Source organism: Schistocerca serialis, chromosome 4 (genome assembly GCF_023864345.2).
Source record: "Schistocerca serialis cubense isolate TAMUIC-IGC-003099 chromosome 4, iqSchSeri2.2, whole genome shotgun sequence".
Lineage (NCBI taxonomy): Eukaryota > Metazoa > Arthropoda > Insecta > Orthoptera > Acrididae > Schistocerca > Schistocerca serialis.
Window position 1 is genome coordinate 622,451,933 of NC_064641.1, and position 23,429 is coordinate 622,475,361.

The 23,429-nt window shown below is 44.6% G+C and overlaps 1 protein-coding gene across 1 annotated transcript in view; it reads left to right on the forward strand.

The window, feature by feature from the left end:
* Nucleotides 1-21,450: 21,450 nt before the first annotated feature.
* The window catches only part of LOC126474642 (proton-coupled amino acid transporter-like protein CG1139), a 99,564-nt gene continuing 97,585 nt past the window's right edge, over nt 21,451-23,429 (forward strand). The window contains exon 1 of the mRNA XM_050102121.1: nt 21,451-21,577. Within this exon, the coding sequence (XP_049958078.1) occupies nt 21,480-21,577 (98 nt within the window). The 5' untranslated portion in view covers nt 21,451-21,479. The remainder of the gene's footprint in view (nt 21,578-23,429) is intronic.

Sequence of the window (23,429 nt, forward strand, 5' to 3'; positions counted from 1 at the left end):
CTCTCACGCACCAACATAGTAGTGTTACACAGCGCTATCTCACACCCTACAATTCGGACCCCTATAGCGGCAAAGCGTTGCAATTTGCGTCAGCGAAGCGGTATCGTCGACAGAGAAATATGCATGCTGTATAATACCTCAAAAGATATTGAGAACAAGATGAAAAATCTAGAGATATTACTTTTCAGCAATCCCTCGTAAAATGGGAGAGACAGGGAGAAAGAGAGAGAGATAGAGAGGTTGAGAGAGAGAGAGAGAGAGAGAGAGAGAGAGAGAGAGAGAGAGAGAGAGAGAGACGTTGTTGTGGAGGGGCGAAATCGACAGATGTAATGATAATTTCGTCAGTGCCCCAGGAGAGTATTATAGAACCGTTACTATTTACAGTGTGTTAACAGAAGAGACAGAAGTGATCCAACGAAGCGAGATGCCTTTTGTTGTGGGATCGTTTGGACGGCGCAAGGGCATTATTATGATGCTCAACGAAGTCCAGAGCCAGAAACTAGAAGACAGGCATTGTACATCATGGACAGATTTTATGCAGCAGTTCTGATAGTGTACGTTGGAAGAACTGTCGTGCGAGATTCTGTGTCCTCCCACATGCGTCTCGCGAAATGGTCACAGCGCGAAAGTCAGAGAAATTAGGGTTCACACGGTGGTTTATCGACAATCGTTCTTCCCACACACCATTCACGAATGTAACGGGAAAAAGGTGAGAAAGGCATGATGAAAAATGATAAGTGGTACCGGAAGAACGTTCTGCCACACACACTATGTGATCAAAAGTATCCGGACACCTGGCTGAAAATGACCTACAAGTTCGTGGCGCCCTCTATTGGTGATGCTGGAATTCAATGTGGTGTTGGCCCACTCTTAGCCCTGACGAGAGCTTTCAGTCTCGCAGGCATGAGTTCGATCAGGTACTGGAAGATTTCTCGGAGAATGGCAACCCATTCTTAACGGAGTCCTACACTGAGAGAGGTATAGACGTCGGTCGGTGAGGCCTGGTACCAAGTCGGCGTTCCAAACACATCCCAAAGGTGTTCTATAGCATTCAGGTCAGGACTCTGTGCAGGCAGGTCCATTAAAGGGATGTTATTGTCGTGTAACCACTCCGCCACAGGCCGTGCATTATGAACAGGTTCTGGACTGTGTTGAAAGGTGCAATCGCCATCCCCGAACTGCTCTTCAACAGTGCGAAGCAAGAAAGTGATTAAAACATCAATGTAGGTCAGTGTTGTGATAGTGCCACGCAAAACAACAAGGAGTGAAAGCCCCCTTCATGCGGAACATGACCACACCCTAACACCAACGCCTCTGAATTTTACTGTTGGCACTGCAGACGCTCGCAGATGACGTTCACCGGGCATTTGCCATACCCAAACCCTGCCATCGGATCGCCACATTGTGTACCGTGATTCGTCGCTCTACAGAACGTTTCTCCACTGTTCAATCGTCCAATGTTTACGCTCCTAACGCCAAACGAGACGTCGTTTGGCATTTACCGGCGTGATGTGTGGCTTATGAGCAGCCGCTCGACCATGAAATCCAAGTTTTCTCACCTCCTGCCTAATTGCCATGGTATTTTCAGTGGATCCTGATGCAGTTTGGAGTTCGTGTATGATGGTCTGAATAGATGTCTGCCTTTTAGACATTCCGACCCTCTTCAACTTCCGGCGGTCTCTGTCAGATAGCCGGCCGAAGTAGCCGAGCGGTTCTAGGCGCTTCAGTCTGGAACCGCGCGACCGCTACGGTCGCAGGTTCGAATCCTGCATCTGGCATGGATGTGTGTGATATCCTTAGGTTAGTTAGGTTTAAGTAATTCTAAGTTATAGGGGACTGATGACCTCAGAGCCATTTGAATCATTTTTTTTCTGTCACTCAACATAGAGGTCCGCCTGCACACTTTTGTGCTGTACGTGTCACTTCACGTCTCCACTTCACTATCACATCGGAAACAGTGGAGCTAGAGATGTGGAAATCTCGCGGGACAGGCGTATGACACAAGTGAGCACGTTCGAAGTCCGTGAGTTCCGCGGGGCGCCCCATTCTGCTCTCTCACAAAAATGTCGTGCGACTAGGGCCTCCCGTGTGGTAGACCGTTCGCCGGGTGCAAGTCTTTCGATTTGACGCCACTTCGGCGACTTCCGCGTCGATGGGGATGAATTGACAATGATTAGGACAACACAACATCCAGTCCCTGAGCGGAGAAAATCTCAGACCCACCCGGGAATCGAACCAGGGCCCTTAGGATTGACATTCTGTCATGCTGACTACTCAGCTAGTAGGGGCGGACTCTCTCTAATGATGTCTAGTGACTACTGAAGTCGCTGATATGGAGTACCTGGCAGTAGGTGGCAGCACAATGCACCTAATATGAAAAACGTATGTTTTTGGTGGTGTCCAGATACTTTTGATCACATAATGTACCTTAACGTGCCTAGAAGAGCATAGTCGTAGATGTAGTGAGAGCGAGAGAAATTTAACATTGGCAGGCTGAGATCAACAGGTATATAGTCGAGATACACGGATAAACGAGCCTATTTGAGTGATGTTTGGAGGTAGATATTGCAGAAGTGCGGACCAACGGTTTCTTCCACTGACCATATAATGCAGACGTATGCATGCGTGCTACAACGTTTCCGTGACGTGCGGATGGAGTTCGGCGCTGTAGGTATTATGCGTAAGGTTTCCTTCGCTAACGGTCTTGAGAAGGTCCCAACGCGCTTGATTTTAAATTACAATTACGTTTGTCGCTTCTCCGGCAGCCAGCACGTGTCCTGGCGAGTGCAGGTAGGCTATAGGAAGAGAGTAACGGGCCGAATTCTCCAGATTTTGTGCGGATACATCAATAACACCACAGCTCCTTGACGCTCACAATTCTTCCTCATTCGGGTTCTAGGTAAATCATTTTATGGTTCTAGAGGGAATTATAATATCCTGCCTAATAATTCTTCTTTTAGGTGGTGGAGAAGTCGTGAATATTATCCGACAGACTGTATGAACATCGGTTGTAAGTGGGAGGAAATGAGGATGGATAACGACTTGGGGACCCGTCGATTCTTCCCATTAAAATAGGAGCCAAATTGACCACCTCCCTCCTTCCGTGTAGTCTTCATTGCTTGTTGATCCAAGAGTTCTGAATGCGTTTCCCGAAGGACACCTTAGACTATTTTATGTAAGAATCTCTGGAAGTGGTCAATACAGCGCTACAGTGTAGTACGAGACCAGAAAAATAATGCTTTTAACTACATTATCGACAAGAAAAGAGACATGACTTTGCTGCAGGAGATATAAACGAACAAAGTCAGTACTCATGTATTCAGTTTCCTGGATTTTGTACTATTTCATCATAATTATAAAAGCACCAGAGATAACTAAAGTATAGGAACTAAATGAAATTCTGCTAACCTCACTCCTTTCTTCGATCACTACCAACCGCAATTTCCGTGAGAATAGTTTATTAATTCCTGCTATACCTAAATATATGTGTATGACGATCTGCTTGTTTTGGAAACATACTTGTTTGTACAAAAAAAAATCATCCCTTCCTTACCACCATGTAAGAGCAGGGGCGGGCTACAGACCTGCCACATATGGCAGTAAGTGCAACAGTACTAACCGATTCAGGGTAAGGAAGAGCTGCAGCAAATGTTACTGCTGTCACAATACATAAGAATAGTAAGTTTATAAATAGCGTTTGTTCGTCTTTCCCTCTTCTTCTGTAGTATTTTATGTTCTTAGGAATCTGACAAAAATATTTGTAACTTTTCACGTTCGTCACAATAACATATCTATATAGGATAAATTACCTAGTAAACCTTCTGAGCGGAAATGATTATTCTTATACTGATTGTGTGGAGTCAATAGTGCTGCTGTCTTCTGATGTTTCATCAAACTGTGGCAGTAACATTCTTGTGTTTCTCCTCTATTTGCAGATGGACAGCATGCCAGCAATAACTGCCGAGCACGACGATAAGAAAAATATCACGGGGGTGGAACTGGCCGATCAGAACCATAACGAGTAAAGTATCTTTTCTTTTCCAATAAAAAAAAATGAACTGACAATTTTGTAGCTACTTACACCACATAATTTAGAAAGGACATCGTCTGTCGAGTGTTATCTTAGCTTCTTGTATTCAGTAGTCTATGAAAGTCATCCTAGCAGACGTACACACGCCCTACTAAATTTTTTGATGCCATTGATGCATTTATAATTCTTAAAGAACAGATCTGTTCAAGATCGTATATTAAATTACCATCTTTACTATTCTTGTTAACAATTTACTTGAGGTGATAAAACTCATGGAATACCTCCTTACATCGTATCAGACCTCCTTTCGCCCGGTGTAGCGCAGAAAATCGACGTGGCGCGGACTCCACAAGTCGTTGGAAGTCTCCCGCAGAAATACTGAGGCATGCCGCCTCTTGGTTTTTCTGCACAAACTGAGTTTTTTCATTAAGTCCCATGTCTGAGTGGCTAAATCATTCGCTCGAACCACTCACAAGCAACTGTGGTCCGGTGACATGGCGCATTGTCTTTCATAAAAATTCCATCTTTGTTCGGGAATCTAAAGCCCCTGAATCGCTGCAAACAGTCTCCAAATAGCCAAACATAACATTTCCAGTCAATGATCAGTTTAGTCCGATCAGATGATCCAGTCCATTCCATGGAAACACAACCCACACTATTACGTAACCGCCACCAGCTTGCACAGTGCCTCGTTGACAACTTGGGACCATGGCTTCATGGGGTCTGTGCCACACTCGAACTCTACCATTAGCTCTTACCTACCGAAATCGAGACTCATTTGCCCAGGCCACGGTATAGGTCCAGTCGATATGGTCACGAGTCAAGGAGAGGCGCTGCAGGCGATGTCATGCTGTTTGCAAAGGTACTCGCGTGCTCGTTTGTTGCCGTAGCACATTAGCGCCAGATTTCGCCGCATTGTCCTAATGGATACGTAAGTCGTACGTTCACCTTGATTTCTGCAGTTATTTCACGTAGTATTGCTTGTCTGTTAACACTGAGAACTCTAAGCAAACGCCGCTGCTCTCTGTCGTTAAGCGAAAGTCGTCGGCCACTGCGTTGTCCGTTGTGGGAGGTAAATGTAAATCTCGTGTGACTAGGGCCTCCCGTCGGGTAGATTGTTCGCCGGGTGCAAGTCTTTCGACTTGACGCCACTTCGGCCACTTGTGCGTCGATGGGGATGAAATGATGATTATTAGGACAACACAACACCCAGTCCCTGGGCGGAGAAAATCTCCGACCTAGCCGGGAATCGAACTCGGGCCCTTAGGATTGACCACTCAGCTACCGGGTGCGGACGTTGTGAGAGGTGATACCTTGAATTTGGTATTCGCGGCACACTCTTGACACTGTGGATCTCGGGACATTGAATTCTTAAAGATTTCAGAAATGGAATGTGCCATGCATCTAGCTCAAACTACCATTCCGCATTCAAAGTCGTTAATTTCCGTCGTGCGGCGTACTCATGCCACACACCTTTTCACGTGAATCACCTGAGTACAATAACGGATACGCCAATGCGCTCCCATTTTATACATTTTGTACGCGATAATACAGGCATATATATCTACATGTGTAGATAGCTATACCATGACTTTTGTCACCTCAGTGTATGTTCAACAAGTTACGATAGTTCGTATTGACACTGACGACAAAACCATAGTCCAGTACAAATTAGGCATCAAACGGAAATCAGAGTATATAAAACTGAAGAGAGAAATCAGCTTCGGCGTATAGTTTGCTTATACGTGAATGAACTTGTGTTTACAAAGTGTTTATAGAAACAACGACATGAAACAACGTTCTTTACGAACTTGTGTAATGGTGACGTAGAGTCCTAAAAAAATATTATGCCCAGAACGCTAGTATAATCTCCTCCAATGTGTTAAACCAATTAACAGTGTAATTATTCAGTACTTTGATATCAGCGACTGTGGACGGCACTATGAATTTTTAGCAGCGCATTTGTATGAACTGACACGAGCGTGTAACAATCCTTTCCAAGGGCATTGGTTACTTCAACAACGGAAGGACAGATACGTGATATGATTGGATTGCCGTTCCATGTCTTTTCCATCTGCTTACGTAAAATCTCGAATGTAATGCTCCAACACGTCATCATTTTATGTCTGAGTTCCCATGATTCCAAGTAGAGCTACTTTTAACATCGCGATATCCGCAAGATAGACGCCATTTCAAAGAAGCATACCTAAGCTTCAGAATCGATTTATTTTTATAATATTGCACCATCTATTACGTGTACTCAATTCTCTGCGAATACACTGATGAAATAAAAAATCTTAACACCAAGAAGGAATTGTGCGACACAGACGAAAGTGGGTAGCCGTGTTTCTGCATCTAAAACACGAAGTCTATTCAAAGTCGCAAAAGAGAGGCGCTGCTAGCGCCACTATGAGTATGCTAACCAGGTTTGCTTTAAATATACCCTGCGACGGCCGCGAGCGTTAGTTACCATTGAAATTGGATGTGGTGAGTTGATGTTAGTCAATAACGCCCTTAAGGAAACAAAGACGCCATTATCAACAGCTCGCCGGCCTGTGTGGCCGTGCGGTTCTAGGCGCTTCAGTCTGGAACCGCGTGACCGCTACGGTCGCAGTTTCGAATCCTGCCTCGGGCATGGATGTGTGTGTTAGGTTTAAGTAGTTCTAAGTTCTAGGGGACTGATGACCACAGATGTGAAGTCCCATAGTGCTCAGAGCCATTTGAACCATTATCAACAGCTCACGGAGTTTGAACGAGATCATGTGATAGGGCTATGAGAAGCCGGATGTTACTTCTGCGATACTGCAGAAATATTTGGCAGGAATGTAATCACTGTATACGTTTGCTGCCAACGGTGGTCACGATCATGTACCGTGGCAAGAAGACCGAGCTCCGGACGGTCACGTGGCACTACCAAGACCATTTGCTGTGGCTTACAAACAATAAAGCTTTTTGCTGCTCCTGAGAATGCCCGAAAAATTCAAAAGAATTTGCCATCGCCAGCCTCACTAGGTCAAGTCCCACAGCTTACTGATTAAGCGCCAGTGAACCCAACTACGACCAGCTAGTTTCATCATTAAGCTGTTTAGTGATGCTGTTCTGAGACTTGAAAAAGTCTAATTGTTTCAACTACTACATGCGCATCCCTTCACACTTTGCACAGGATTTGGACTGTCAGAATGATAATTCACTATTTACTATGGCTTGTTTAAGCCCAAACAGGCTTCATAATTTTTATGCTAGAACTGCAGTAGACTTTATTTATTAAGGCAATTTAAAATTAATGCTTATAACGCTTTTTCAAAATACACTGACAGAAAAAAGTCGCAACACCTAAAAAAATATTGATGTACAGAAATGAAATTATATGAATGCATTTGTCTACGTAACATATTTAAATGATTAACATTGCATGATCACAGGTTAATGTAAGTGCGAGATAAGACATTCCAAATGTGAAATGCTCGTACATTAGTAACCGGTATAACCGCCAGAATGTTGAATCCAAGCATACGAATGTGCATGCATTGTGTTGTACAGGTGCCGGATATCAATTTGTGGGATGGAGTCGCGTGCCTATTGCACGTGGTCAGTTAGTACAGAGACGGTTCGTACTGTTTATGGATGACACTGGAGTTGTCGTCCGATGATGTCCCATATGTGCTCGGCTGGAGACAGATCTGGCTGTCGAGCAGGCTGAAGCAACATGTCGACACTCTGTAGAGCGTGTTGAGTTACAACAGCGGTATCTGGGCGAGTGTTATCCTGTTATGAAACGCCCGCTGGAATGCTGTTGTTAAATGACAGCACAACGGATCGAATCACCAGACTGACGTACAGTTTTTCAGTCTGGGTGCGTCGGACAACCAGGAGGATAATTCTGTTGTCATACGAACTCGCACCCGACACCATAACTCCACCTGTACGTCCACAGTGTCTAGCTTGCAGACGGGTTGGCTGCACCGCCATCACGTGGCCTCCTTCTAAGCAAAACACGGCCATCACTGGCACCGAGGCAGAAGCAGCTTTCATCAGAAAACGCAACAGACCTCCACCCTGCCCTCCAATGAGCTCTCGACTGACACCTCCTGAAATCGCAAATGCCGGTGGTTTGGGATCAGCGGAATTCTCTCTACAGGACTTCGGGCTCGGTGCTATTCTTGAAGTAACCAATTTGTAACAGTTCGTTGTATCACTGTGATGCCAACTGCTGCTCAGTCGCTGCTGCAGATGCGGTACGATGCGCTAGAGCCATACGCTGAACATGGTCTTCCTTCCCTCTCGACAGTTCCAAGTGGCCGTTTGGAGCCTGGTCTTCTTGCAACCGTACATTCTCATGACCACCGCTGCCATCAATCACGTGCAGTGGCCACACTCCTGCCAAATCTTTCTGCAGTATCGCAAAACGAAGATCCAGCTTCTCATAGTCCTATTACACGACGTCGTTCAAACTCAGTTCTTGATAATGATGTCTTTGTCGCCTTAAAGGCGTACTTGACTAACATCAGCTCACCACTTCCAATCTCAAACGTGACTAACGCTCACTACCGTTACAGCTTGTATTTAAAGCATACTTATTTACATCCTCATAGTCGCGTTACTACCGCCTTATGTGATTTGTGTGACATTTGAATAAACATCATCTTACAGTTCTATAAACACGCCCAAGTCCTTGTTGGTGTTGCGTTTTCTTCCGTCAATGTAATTAATAATTTTAACCAAGTAATCTGTGAGGCCTTGGTGGTTTTCACAGCTTTTGAAACGTCCCCTTAGAAAAATTAGTGAATTACTGTGCTGGTAAACCCCTTACATTATTTGATTTTCAAACAGCTGAGCAAAACTGAACGTACTCAGACATTTCTCTCTTTACTTATTCTGATCATCACTAAACTGACACACAATATTTTTTTAGCGCAACGCAATCTGACTTTCAATAATACCTACAAAAGAATGCCCCTGACTAATAATAACCTGTACCTTTCATGAATCACTTACCTCACAAAAATCTTCGTTACTCGAACTACTGCAATACAGCGAGCGCCAATACTACCAGCTAAATAAAGGATTCTAACCGCTGAAGGCACTAACTACTGATAGGCATAGTTAGCAAATGAGAGATTTTGATAGAGGACAAACAATGTATTTACCTTAATAGTGTTCTAAAGTCATAATATATATTATCAGTTCATGACATCAAGTCTTACAAATTTACTCTCTCTGATGGACACACGTCCAGATCATCCACTCTCAAAACTCCGCCATCTCTCTCCCCACATCCACCACTGCTGGCGTCTCACCTCCAACTGCGCAACGCTATGCGCTGTTAACAGCCAACTGCCAAACACTACAATAGCAAATTCCAACAATGCAAACCAACCACAGACTGCACACAGCACAGTCAGTGATTTTCATACAGAGCGCTACATGACGTTACCAACACAAAAACCTAAACAGCCTACTTACACTTTCTAATACAGTACATCACTTGTGAACAAATCTTGGTCCAGTTTTTGGTTCAAATGGCTCTGAGCACTATGGGACTCAACTGCTGAGGTCATTAGTCCCCTAGAACTTAGAACTACTTAAACCTAACTAACCTAAGGACATCACAAACATCCATGCCCGAGGCAGGATTCGAACCTGCGACCGTAGCGGTCTTGCGGTTCCAGACTGCAGCGCCTTTAACCGCACGGCCACTTCGGCCGGCGGTCCAGTTTTTGAACGTGGTCAATGGTTTTCAAGCAGCACCTATTGTTCCCGGTCTCTTTATAATTTTTTACAGTCTTCTCTATCCTGTCATCCAGCTTCAAGCACTTCTTCTTCATTTTCTTCTCTTCAAGCTTAATCTCCAACTTCATGTACATGCAGTTTCCCTCTTCAAGCATTCCTTAATTGTTGATTCTAGATTGAGAGTTTCAAATTAAATTATTTATTTTGTTGTGACATCCTTTGAAGGCATTCGGAAACTCTTGCTTTTACCGTAGTAATTCCATACTGCAGTGGCGATATCCTCATTCGTATCCACAAAGAAGTCAAAAATTGAGCGCGTCTTTGATTATTAGGAGTTCGCACATGAATCTCAACTAATCCATTACTTCCTTCCTACACTTTTGCTATTATGTGCTCTGCGCAGATACTGACGTGAAGTCTTAAATGTTCTTTCTAATGCTACTCCCCAGTCAGACCAAGGTCTTAAAATTTCTTCCACAAACCGTGCTTCATATGGAAGTAACTTATTTTACTTCAGGGGAAAGCTTGACAAGTGGCCGATATCGCAGCTGCCTCTAAATCAACATTTACTTTTTTGGACACCACTCAGGAACTATTGCTTGTTTAATCAGACGAAACAGATAAACAAAGGTATCTTTCCCCTTACTAGGCACTGGGCAAATAGAACAGGAAAAACTTTCGTTTCGTCACTCAGGCATACTAAGTTTACGTGGACACTGTAGATTTGTGCCTAGTGATTGCTGCAGCTGTTATACGTTTTATGCATAAAATAAGGGAAGACCTTTTTAAGCTTTCTTTTTCTTTGCTTCCATTCAACATGATTATACTCTTCTCTAATATATCGTCTTCTAGAAGAAAACCACTGTCATCACCCATTTCAAAACAGATCATGTGCGCATTCGGTTGCTTTCAAAAGGGGATGTAAAGGTTGTCAGAAATAAGCAGAGCCATTAGTTCATTATATAATAAACATCTACAGAAACTACCTTTCGTCATTATAAATATAAAAGTGTTCAAAAAAATTCTTTTTCATTCTGAAAGTTAGTCATGCAGTAATGTTGATGACGTTGAAGGTGGGGAACTAGCTAATATGTTACTGCGCTCGGGCGTAATGGCTTCAGAAAGGTTGGGAAACACTGATATAGTACGTACCTTGTTTTCCATTCAGCGTTCTCAACAGCTCGGGGTGGGAAACGTTTCGTGGGACTTGACGCAATGGGAATAGCGGCAAATCACTGTCAACATCATGCAAACTAATACGATACATTAAGTCTTCCTCTAAAACGTACCCCACTTCAGAATCTGCCTGCACATCTTTGATATTTTGCTCAATCTGGCGATTTCCTTATCAGACAGCTTTCAATAGGCAAAGGGTACTGAATGGCATACCCACATAAATTGTTTGTTCCAAGTCCACGATGCAAATTAAATCTTCAGATGCACTGAACTGCTCATACATTTGGGGGTTAGTTGCCTTTGTGTGCCAATGGACACATTGATAAAGTTCGGCACGAACCCCTCATTCGAAAAAACAGCAACGTGTCAACACCAGTCACAAATTCAATGTTGACAAGTGTCTTTTTCATCCCACGAAAGCCCGGTCACGGTGCAGTAGTAAGCAGGATCCAGATCCTATGTTTCCAGGCAGACACTCGTTCGAAAATGTCTGAAAATAAGCATACATCTTTAACCATATACAGTGCTACACAGTCAAGTAAATTATACAGGGTGTTACAAAAAGGTACGGCCAAACTTTCAGGGAACATTCCTCACACACAAATAAAGAAAAGATGTTATGTGGACATGTGTCCGGAAACGCTTAATTTCCATGTTAGAGCTCATTTTAGTTTCGTCAGTATGTACTGTACTTCCTCGATTCACCGCCAGTTGGCCCCATTGAAGGAAGGTAATGTTGACTTCGGTGCTTGTGTTGACATGCGACTCATTGCTCTACAGTACTGGCATCAAGCACATCAGTACGTAACATCACCAGGTTAGTGTTCATCACGAACGTGGTTTTGCAGTCAGTGCAATGTTTAAAAATGCGGAGTTGGAAGATGCCCATTTGATGTATGGATTAGCACGGGGCAATAGCCGTGGCGCGGTACGTTTGTATCGAGACAGTTTTCCAGAACGTAGGTGTCCCGACAGGAAGACGTTCGAAGCAATTGATCCGTATCTTAGGGAACACGGAACATTCCAGCCTATGACTCGCGACTGGGGAAGACCTAGAACGACGAGGACACCTGCAACGGACGAGGCAATTCTTCGTGCAGTTGACGATAACCCTAATGTCAGCGTCAGAGAAGTTGCTGCTGTACAAGGTAACGTTGACCACGTCACTGTATGGAGAGTGCTACGGGAGAACCAGTTGTTTCCGTACCATGTACAGCGTGTGCAGGCCCTATCAGCAGCTGATTGGCCTCCACTGGTACACTTCTGCGAATGGTTCATCCAACAATGTGTCAATCCTTATTTCAGTGCAAATGTTCTCTTTACGGATGAGGCGTCATTCCAACGTGATCAAATTGTCAATTTTCACAATCAACATGTGTGTGCTGACGAGAATCCGCACGCAATTGTGCAATCACGTCATCAACACAGATTTTCTGTGAACGTTTGGGCAGGCATTGTTGGTGATGTCTTGATTGGGCCCCATGTTCTTCCACCTACGCTCAATGGAGCACGTTATCATGATTTTATACGGGATACTCCACCGGTGCTGCTAGAACATGTGCCTTTACAAGTACGACACAACATGTGGTTCATGCACGATGGAGCTCCTGCACATTTCAGTCGAAGTATTCGTACGCTTCTCAACAACAGATTCGGTGACCGATGGATCGGTAGAGGCGGACCAATTCCATGGCCTCCACGCTCTCCTGACCTCAACCCTCTTGACTTTCATTTATGGGGGCATTTGAAAGCTCTTGTCTACGCAACCCCAGGACCAAATGTAGAGACTCTTCGTGCTCGTATTGTGGACGGCTGTGATGCAATACGCCATTCTCCAGGGCTACATCAGCGCATCAGGGATTCCATGCGATGGAGGGTGGATGCATGTATCCTCGCTAACGGAGGACATTTTGAACATTTCCTGTAACAAAGTGTTTGAAGTCACGCTGGTACGTTCTGTTGCTGTGTGTTTCCATTCCATGATTAATGTGATTTGAAGAGAAGTAATAAAATGAGCTCTAACATGGAAAGTAAGCGTTTCCGGACACATGTCCACATAACATATTTTCTTTCTTTGTGTGTGAGGAATGTTTCCTGAAAGTTTGGCCGTACCTTTTTGTAACACCCTGTGTATGTTGAACTCCTGCCATAAACTCACTGTGTGCTCAAACTTCGCATTTGATATAGCAGCGCCTGAAAGTTTGTTGGAGAATGCGGTTATGTCACACAGTGTGGTTTCGTTGGGTTTCTCCCTGGAATCCAGCTGATTGTATGAAAAAACTGCTTCCTCGATATGAGCTGATACTTCATGTCTCTGTAGGGGTTCCTGCACCAATCTCAGTCAAAGTGGGCAGTGTAACTTGCTTGGAGATTTTCTAAAAAAACGAAATGTATCTCTCAGTGGTGTTGGGCAGGACAATAACCCGCCCTTTGAGCAAACTGTAATCAGCCAATGGTTCAGTTATGAAGTGAACATCCTACCGCTTAAATTGTGCATTAAAACGGGTATGTGTCAGGGAGGTGGTAATGCAAACTATAAACAGACACTGGACCTCAGAGGCGAGCTGCAACACCTGGAAAGAGTTCTGAGAAGCAACGGGTACTTCACCAGTTACATAAGAAATGTACAGAGTCAATCACTCGGCGAAGTGACACATCGGAAAAGATATGTAGGGTACGACCTTTCTGCCATACAGTCCCAGAGTCACGAACAGGACCGGCCGTATATTGCGCAAACATGGCGTAAAGACTATTTATAAACCGACGAGAAAGATCAAAGAATGTCTCAGATCGGCAAAGGAGGAAAGGGAACCAACCGTAATGTCGGGAATATATCGCATACCACGCACGTGCGGAAAAGTTTATGTTGGAATGACTGGACGGGGAATCAACACCAGGATCACAGAACATAGCGATATTGCAGGTTGGGGGAGTTGGAGAAATCGGCCGTGGCGGAGCATACGCTGTGTGAGACCGACCACACTTTAAAATTAGCCGACACTGAAGTTCTTGCTGTAGTGAAGAGCTATCACACTCGTTTCACCAAGAAGGAAAAAATCCACAAGGTGAGTGCCGCAGCAAACGACCATTGTTGGTAGCAAGGGGAGAATCGCAGCGGAAATGACCACGGAAAAGTCCTTGGACGTTAGCGCACCAGGTACACATGGCAATGGAGGGTGAAGCTTTGACAGTGTCAGCCACTCGTGCTGAGGAAACATCGGAAAAACCATGAGACAAACGTCGGCCGAAAAACCCGAAACAGAAGTCAACAGGAAGTTTATTAACAAGTGGTCACAAAAGCATTAACAATTTGGTATGTGTTACGGATGCAGGTCAGGTAAGAAAGATCCTGTCTCCAGTTGCACCTCAAATGGTTGAAAATAATAATTCTATGCAGCGCACCTGAACATCCTCATCTTCACTGTCAGAAGTGGAAGAGAAGCCATTACAAGCTAACAGTTTATCACCACTCAGACCTCATCCAGATCGTCCAGATCTCAGCAACGGTGGTGCTGCTGCTTGCGACAGTGATGACACAATGTTGGCAGCACTGCTCACAACTATCCGGCAGCCAGCAGTGCTTGGGGTGTCGCTGCTTGTTACACTACATCTATCGAGTGGCATTTTCATCCTGAAGTAACATTTCCCCAAGTATCCTACTCATTGTTTCACACAAACTGCCTGGATTCTGTAGAGCAGTAATTTACAGAGCCTTCATCACACTTCTCTGCATTCAAGAGATCATCAGACAGGCCCGACATACGCCTGTAGAAGAGAGTGATCGGAGGATTAATGCTGAAGGTTCAGGTGTTGGGCCTTCATACTGTGTGGCCATTCCATCTCTTGCCTGCTTCTCAGATTGAAGCTCTCTTGCAAAATCTGTGCTAGTGCAGCATCCCAAATAGGACTTACTCACACTGAAGAGCCAAAACATTACGAGTAATGCGGAACACAAGATTTAATGGTCCCTAATGGTGCTGAAGGCAGTTGACGAGGTAAGGGAAACAGAGAAGGAGAGAAAAGACAAATGGGGCATCATTCCAGTGACGGTACAGGCTATAAATGGGAAAATCCACTGACATAAGCGACTCAGACAACAACCGGATTAATATGGTCTGGTGCCTCGGAAGGTACATATGGGATACGGTGAAGCTTGTCAGTAGTTCGCGTGCGACTAGCAAAAACATCTATCGAGAATGATTGGAAGATGGTGAAAACTGGAGAAGACGACAAGTTGTGGGATGTCCACTCATCCTCACAGAACCAGCAGCCAGAGTATTGTCCGCTCTGTAAAGTAGGACAGGCACCATCTGTGGCAGGTCTGGCGACAGAGTACGATGCTTGCTTACACTCGAGGCTTTCGCAGCACACCGTTCACCGCACTTTAATAAATATCGATATACATTTGCGAATTGTTTACAGCAGATACCGTTTATCGCTTCCAAACTTCCATAACTTACAGTCTTTCCAATTCGTCTCAAGAAGACTTCTAGAGACGATAGCTTCCTAGATATTTGTCACTAATCCTTTAGGCAGTCGAACTTGTTTACCTTTTTTCCTTCCATATCAACTGTGGCCACCTGTTACCACCCATTCATTCTAATCTGTCATATCACAGTAATCCCTTCCTTTAGTATCTTACATAATGTTCCGTTCCACATCCATCATTCTTCTGAATTCTTGATTTCTGATGTCGTCTAATCCTTGTCTCCACCGGCCGCTGTGGTCGAGTGGTTCTAGGCGCTTCAGTCCGGAATCGCACTGCTGCTACGGTCGCAGATTCGAATCCTGCCTCGGGCATGGATGTGTGTGATGTCCTTAGGTAAGCTAGGTTTAAGTAGTTCTAAGTCTAGGGGACTGATGAACTCAGATGTTAAGTCCCACAGTGCTTAGAGCCATTTGAACCATTTGAATCCCTGTGTCCAGTAATTCATTTCCATGGGTAGAAGTTGATCCCTTGCTCTCGTTATTATTTTCCCAAACTTCTGATCTTTTGAAAATTTTAAGAGACAGTATCGCAAATTTACGACTGAGTATTCAATTCTAAAGAGGGCTTCTGTATCATACCGTGGTTTGTCTGTCAGTCGTCAGTGCCGTCGCATAACTAGAAAATAATGTAGCAGTTTCACTGCAGAACAAATTAATGCACACACTGTCTGATCAGCAGTGCCCAGTTCACTATTAAGGGACATTAATATGGTGTATTCCAACCTTCACCTTTATGGCATCTAGAACTCTGCTGACGCGTCTGAATGTCTGTGGAGGAGTGGCAACCCACTCTTCCTCAATGGTCGACGTACTGATGTTGCACGCTGGGGTCTGGAGCGAATGCGACGTTCTAACTCATCTCAAAAATGTTGCACTGGATTCAAATTGGGATTCTAGGAAGACTACTCCATTTCAGAAATGTTAGTGCTGTAAAATGTGTTCATATCCTTGCGCAGTTAGCGCTTTATTAAGCGCAGTAAGGAGACCACATGCTACCCCATACCATAACACCACCTCCTCTGTACTTAACCGTTGGCATTGCACGTGACGGAAGGTAGCGTCCTTCACGTATTCCATAATTCCAAACACTTTCATCGGATTACCACAGGAAATAGCGTGATTCATCCCTCCAAATCACTCATTTCTAGACATTCTCTCTCCAGTGGCGTCGCTCTTTACACGACCTCAAGCGTCAGGTATCGTTGACTACAGAAATGTGTGGCTTATGATGAGCTGCTCGACCATTGTACCCCATTATTTTTAACTCTCTACGCACAGTGATGTGCTAACTGGACTGCTGGTAGCACTTTGGAACTCATGTGATTCCTTCCGCTCATTTCATGCGAATTTTTACAACCATCCTCCTCAATTCTCGGCGGACAGCCTGGTCTTGGTTTGGCAGTGGTTGTTCCTCCGAGTTTCCACTTAACAGTCACATTACTAACCGTCTACTTCGGCAACTGCAGAAGGGTTCAAATAGCCCTAAAGGATTTGTTACATAGCTGTGTCCAATGACTAGCTCTCAGTCAATGTCATTGAGCTCTCCTGACCAACCATTCTGCAATTACTGATACTCTGCTAACAATGCAACATTCACTCGTCTCCTTTTTTAATATAGAGCCCATCTCCCTTGAGATCAATTCAAAAAATGGTTCAAATGGCACTGAGCACTATGGGACTAAACATCTTAGGTCATCAGTCCCCTAGAACTTAGAACTACTTAAACCTAACTAACCTAAGGACATCACACACATCCATGTCCGATGCAGGATTCGAACCTGCGACCGTAGCAGTCACGCAGTTCCGGACTGCAGTGCCTAGAACCGCACGACCACCGCGGCCGGCTGAGATCAATTGCTCAGTCCTCTATTACATACAAGTGTCTAGATACTTTTGATCAGATACTGTACATTGTAAACTTAATAACACACCCTAAGACAAAAAAAGAAAGAAAGAAAGAAAGAAAACACGCACTATAAAGGAATTGTCCGAATGAGACGTAAATCGGTAGAAGTGATGCATATGTTCAAACAAACAAATGATAACAATTTAAAAAAAAGGAATGGTTGTGTTATTCAAGAGAAAGAGCTTCATAAGTTGAGCAAGTCAATAATGCATTGGTTTACTTGTTGCCCTTATGCAAGAAGTTATTCAGCTTGGCATTGGTTGATGGAGTTGCTGGATGTCCTCCTGAGATATGTCGTGCCAAATTCTGTCCAGTTGGAGCGTTAGATCGTCAAAATCGCGGACTGGTTGCAGGGCCCTGCCCATAATGCTCCCAACCTTCTCGACTGGGGAGAGATCTGGCTGTCTTGATGGCCGAGGTAGTAACTGGGAAGCACGAAGACTAGCAGTAGAAACTTTCGCCGTGTGCGGGGGAACAATTTCTTACTGAAATGCAAGCCCAGGATGGCAAGAAAACGGGCTGTTGAATGTTGTCGACGTACCGCAGTGCAGTAAGGGTGACGCGGATGACAGCCATAGGGGTCCTGCTATGAAAAGAAATGGCACCCCAGGCCATTACTCCTGGCTGTTGGGCCATATGCAAGGCGACAGTCAGGTTGGTATTCCTCCGCTGCCTAGGGCGTCTCCAGACATGTCTTTGCTGATCATCGGCGCTCATTTCGAAGCAGGACTCTCGCTGAAGACAGTTCTACTCCAGCCAATCAGATTCAAGGCCAAAGACGTGTCTGGAGACGCCCCAGACAGCGGTGGGATACCAACCTGACTGTGGCCCTCCATACAGCCGAACACCCAGGAGTGATGGTCTGGGGTGCCACTTACTTTCATGGCGAACTTCTTTGGTTGCTATCTGCAGCACCCTTACAGCACAGCAGTATGTGAACGATATTCTACGACCGGTTTTCTTGCCCTTCAAGGCAAACTATCTTGGTCTTACATTTCAACAAGATAATGCCCTCTCGCACTTCTGTTTGTCTTCGTTACTAATTTTCTCAATTTTTGAGGCAGTTCCTCTTGAATAAATCATCCAAATTTTCAGAAATTGTTATCATTTGTATGTCCGTACACGTACATCACATCTACCAGTTTCTGTATCATCCAGATAATTCCTTCGTTGAGCGCCAGTTTTTTTCCACTTGTTGTGTTCTTATGGTCTGTTATCACCTGTTACGTGCTCTGTATCACAAAACGTTTTTTAAATATTAGATGTGTACCAAACGCCAATACACAGTGAAATAAAATATAGATTGCAATTGCACACAACGTCCATTTCATGACCTCAAAATAACATGGTGGTGTGCAGTTTTAAAGTTTGGTGTATTGAGTTCTTATCCTTATTTTTTTTCTTCCATCCGATATTACTGTTGCTGTGACTAGTTTCGCTACCGTACAGTATTATAAAACTTTTACTGGACGAAGTTGGGCGACATTTCAATGAAGACCGGAAACAACAATCGACTATAGAGCTGCGGTAACTCTGAGACATTGCCATTAAGACGTATAGAAAATCGCGTTGAGTGATTGGTTATGGGGGACGCGCGGAGAAGTCGCGCCAAGCCCACTACAACCTTCAGACCTCCTCTTTCGCCGTATGGCATTTATACGTCTCATCATAAAAGCGGTTCCGGATCACGTTGCGTCCTTGCTTTGATATCATCGGCATGTAAGGCTATTTCATATCCAAGAAATTCCAGGATCGGCCCAAATTTGAAAGCTCTTACTGAGGCGACAGCCCATGAAGTTTCTGTCGTATTAGTATGAAGTTACAATGTTATGAAAAACTTCGGAGGAAGTTCTACAACTGCATCATCAATTATTAGCGTCACTTAAATAAATAATGTTTCTGTACTTTCAGCATTGCAGCCCAGTCAGCAATCGTGATAATCTAATATATAAGAAACTATCAGCCTCGACTGCGGTAATGAAACCAACCTTTACCTAGGTTTCAGCCCAAATAATTGAGCCTTCTTCAAAAGATATACCTAAATCTATAATTTGTCTAAGAGGGTATGGTCTATAAATAAAACTAAAACAGCCTGAATAGGCGTAGTCTTATTTTAAAAATGCGGTACATAAGTACTAAGTCAACACCAAGACTTGACTTAACCTCTGGCGTGCACCTCGTCTCCATGGACGCCGTGCAGTGGGCCTCGGGAGCTCACGTGAAACTAAGTAGGACTAGATGTCAACATGGCGGGGAACACTACGCATGTCATCGCCCTTATACTCTATCGACCGACATAGGTCAGTTTCACTACGCGCTACAAAAGGAAATTATTGCCTCTTAAATTAATGGCTATTGTTAAATAGATATGATATGATAAAACGGGCTTGACCCGAAAAGACACGTAGGAAAATTTTATGGACACTTGACACAGGAAAATGGCATGTTCTTTGCAGGGAAGAATTAAAAAGAAATAAAAGATAGCTACTAATATGCCCAAGTGCATGCCATGCATAGAGTATAAGGGCGTTGGAGGTACCTTCACGCAATTACCATATTTTTTACACGTAAAACATAATTTGACCTATGCTGGTCATTTGCTATTACATGGCGATGAAGTGGCGTTGTTCGTTCACTCACGCGCTATTTTTAGTAATAAGATTTTAAAAAAAAATTATCTTGATAATATTCTTCATTCAGTGCGTGTCAGCAATAAGAAGTATATCTACATCAACTGATAAAAGCAACTACTTGACCATCTGTGTACAGGTTAACCGAGATTATTGCATTATGGCGTTTACATACTATAGTTTCGCTGTTTTATGTCCTATGTCATCTATCATTAATAACGATGGGTGCGTTATGCAGCATTCGTTGTGAAAGGGCCGATATATTCTAATAGTGTAAGTCGGGGTAGTGTGTTCGAACCTATATAACTCCATGCATAGTTTATTACATTGTAGTCATAAGCTGGTGGAGAGGCTTTATGTTTAAGTTTTTCAATCATTCTATAAGTTATTTGATCTTTTATCGTTGACAGTCATAGTCTCAGACATGCGCAATGTTCCCCGCCATGTTGATTTGCAGCGCGTTGTCTAGTCCTACTTAGTTTCACGTGAGCTCCCGAGGTCCACCGTACGACGTCCATGGTGACGAGGAGCGCGCGAGAGCTTAAGTCATGGTGTTGGCTTAGTACTTATGTACATTTTTAAAATGTGACTACGCCTATTCAGGCTGTTTTAGTTTTATTTATAGACCATGCCCTCTTAGACAAATTATAGATTCAGGTATATCTTCTGAAGAAAGCTCAATTATTTGGGCTGAAACCCAGGTAAAGGTTGGTTTCATTACCGCAATCGAGGCTGATAGATTCTTATATATTAAATACTGTTTCTGTTGTGGCTGTGCCCTCGTGTAATGTTTCGTGGTTCCTGGTTGGATGAGGAGAGGGTCTTCTCTCACTACAACACAAAATGCACACGTGATTAAAATACATTTTATTACAGGCACCAGTTGAGTACTTAACTTCAATTAGGCCCAATCTGAAGTTCTGTGGTTAACAGCAATCAAATAACATGTATTAATTCTTGAATCTTGTCCGTGTCCGTATGACTACTATACACAATGACTATCGTTCCCTCACAGCTAGCTAAGATGCGAGGTGACGACTATTACTGTGGAAGGCTAGAGCGCAGTGCGACGTATTAAAGTGCAATGCGCACTGAGTTCCAATGCGACGTACTGCGGTACTGAGGTTGAGACAGGTCGGTCGGCATGCTGCCCAGGGGGCTTTATCGGCGCCTATCTGGGGGCGTGCTTTGGTCTTGTCATAGGCGTGCCTAGTAGGCGCTATACAATGTTTCCTAGTGTCGACGGGTGAGATGGCGAAGGCGTATGGCAGCACAGTTTCAAATCCTTCCATGAAAACTGCATAAAATAACAGTTGTTACACCTTTTATGATTTGGTTTTATATATGAAGCCCATATGAAAAAGAGATCCGTAGTTCATCGAACGTCCTTCTCTGAATTTAGCCGACTCACGAAATTAAACTAGTTGTCTCACATACGACTGTCTCGTACACTTTTTATGATAAACTATGCGCTTTGTCCGACAGGCAAAAGTACGACAAGAATGATGCGTCCTTCACCATGGTAGCCGTCTCCACAGCAATACTCGTATCAAAGTCCGACGCCGACGAGACGGAGTACGACCCATTCGAACATCGCAATCTACGTCATGCCACCACGTAAGTACTCCACTGATACCATTCCTAGAGATCGTAAAGGTGAAAATGTAATTATGTTTCACTGCTCATTGATTTTACAACTATCTCGTGTAAACCCTATATGTTAAGTGTATTAAATATGTAATAGTTAATGTTTTAGTATGGTTGTTTTGCATAATTCGAAATGTACTGATATAGTCAACAAATCGGATTCCAAATGCTTTCGCACGAAACAATTTGAATGAAATATTCAGGCTTATATCCCACATTTCTACAAAACATTTATCTTCACACTTCTACTGCGACGTCCATGAACAAATAATCTACAATCGTCAGTTCTTTTCTCTTTTGCTGTTGATCAATTTGACTGTTTAGTCATTATCAAGCAATCTAAAAATACACTCCTGGAAATTTAAATAAGAACACCGTGAATTCATTGTCCCAGGAAGGGGAAACTTTATTGACACATTCCTGGGGTCAAATACATCACATGATCACACTGACAGAACCACAGGCACATAGACACAGGCAACAGAGCATGCACAATGTCGGCACTAGTACAGTGTATATCCACCTTTCGCAGCAATGCAGGCTGCTATTCTCCCATGGAGACGATCGTAGAGATGCTGGATGTAGTCCTGTGGAACGGCTTGCCATGCCATTTCCACCTGGCGCCTCAGTTGGACCAGCGTTCGTGCTGGACGTGCAGACCGCGTGAGACGACGCTTCATCCAGTCCCAAACATACTCAATGGGGGACAGATCCGGAGATCTTGCTGGCCAGGGTAGTTGACTTACACCTTCTAGAGCACGTTGGGTGGCACGGGATACATGCGGACGTGCATTGTCCTGTTGGAACAGCAAGTTCCCTTGCCGGTCTAGGAATGGTAGAACGATGGGTTCGATGACGGTTTGGATGTACCGTGCACTATTCAGTGTCCCTTCGACGATCACCAGTGGTGTACGGCCAGTGTAGGAGATCGCTCCCCACACCATGATGCCGGGTGTTGGCCCTGTGTGCCTCGGTCGTATGCAGTCCTGATTGTGGCGCTCACCTGCACGGCACCAAACACGCATACGACCATCATTGGCACCAAGGCAGAAGCGACTCTCATCGCTGAAGACGACACGTCTCCATTCGTCCCTCCATTCACGCCTGTCGCGACACCACTGGAGGCGGGCTGCACGATGTTGGGGCGTGAGCGGAAGACGGCCTAACGGTGTGCGGGACCGTAGCCCAGCTTCATGGATACGGTTGCGAATGGTCCTCGCCGATACCCCAGGAGCAACAATGTCCCTAATTTGCTGGGAAGTGGCGGTGCGGTCCCCTACGGCACTGCGTAGGATCCTACGGTCTTGGCGTGCATCCGTGCGGCGCTGCGGTCCGGTCCCAGGTCGACGGGCACGTGCACCTTCCGCCGACCACTGGCGACAACATCGATGTACTGTGGAGACCTCACGCCCCACGTGTTGAGCAATTCGGCGGTACGTCCACCCGGCCTCCCGCATGCCCACTATACGCCCTCGCTCAAAGTCCGTCAACTGCACATACGGTTCACGTCCACGCTGTCGCGGCATGCTACCAGTATTATAGACTGCGATGGAGCTCCGTATGCCACGGCAAACTGGCTGACACTGACGGCGGCGGTGCACAAATGCTGCGCAGCTAGCGCCATTCGACGGCCAACACGGCGGTTCCTGGTGTGTCCGCTGTGCCGTGCGTGTGATCATTGCTTGTACAGCCCTCTCGCAGTGTCCGGAGCAAGTATGGTGGGCCTGACACACCGGTGTCAATGTGTTCTTTTTTCCATTTCCAGGAGTGTATTTAAATAACAGGTAGAATACATCATATAACATATATAAAAACTATTATC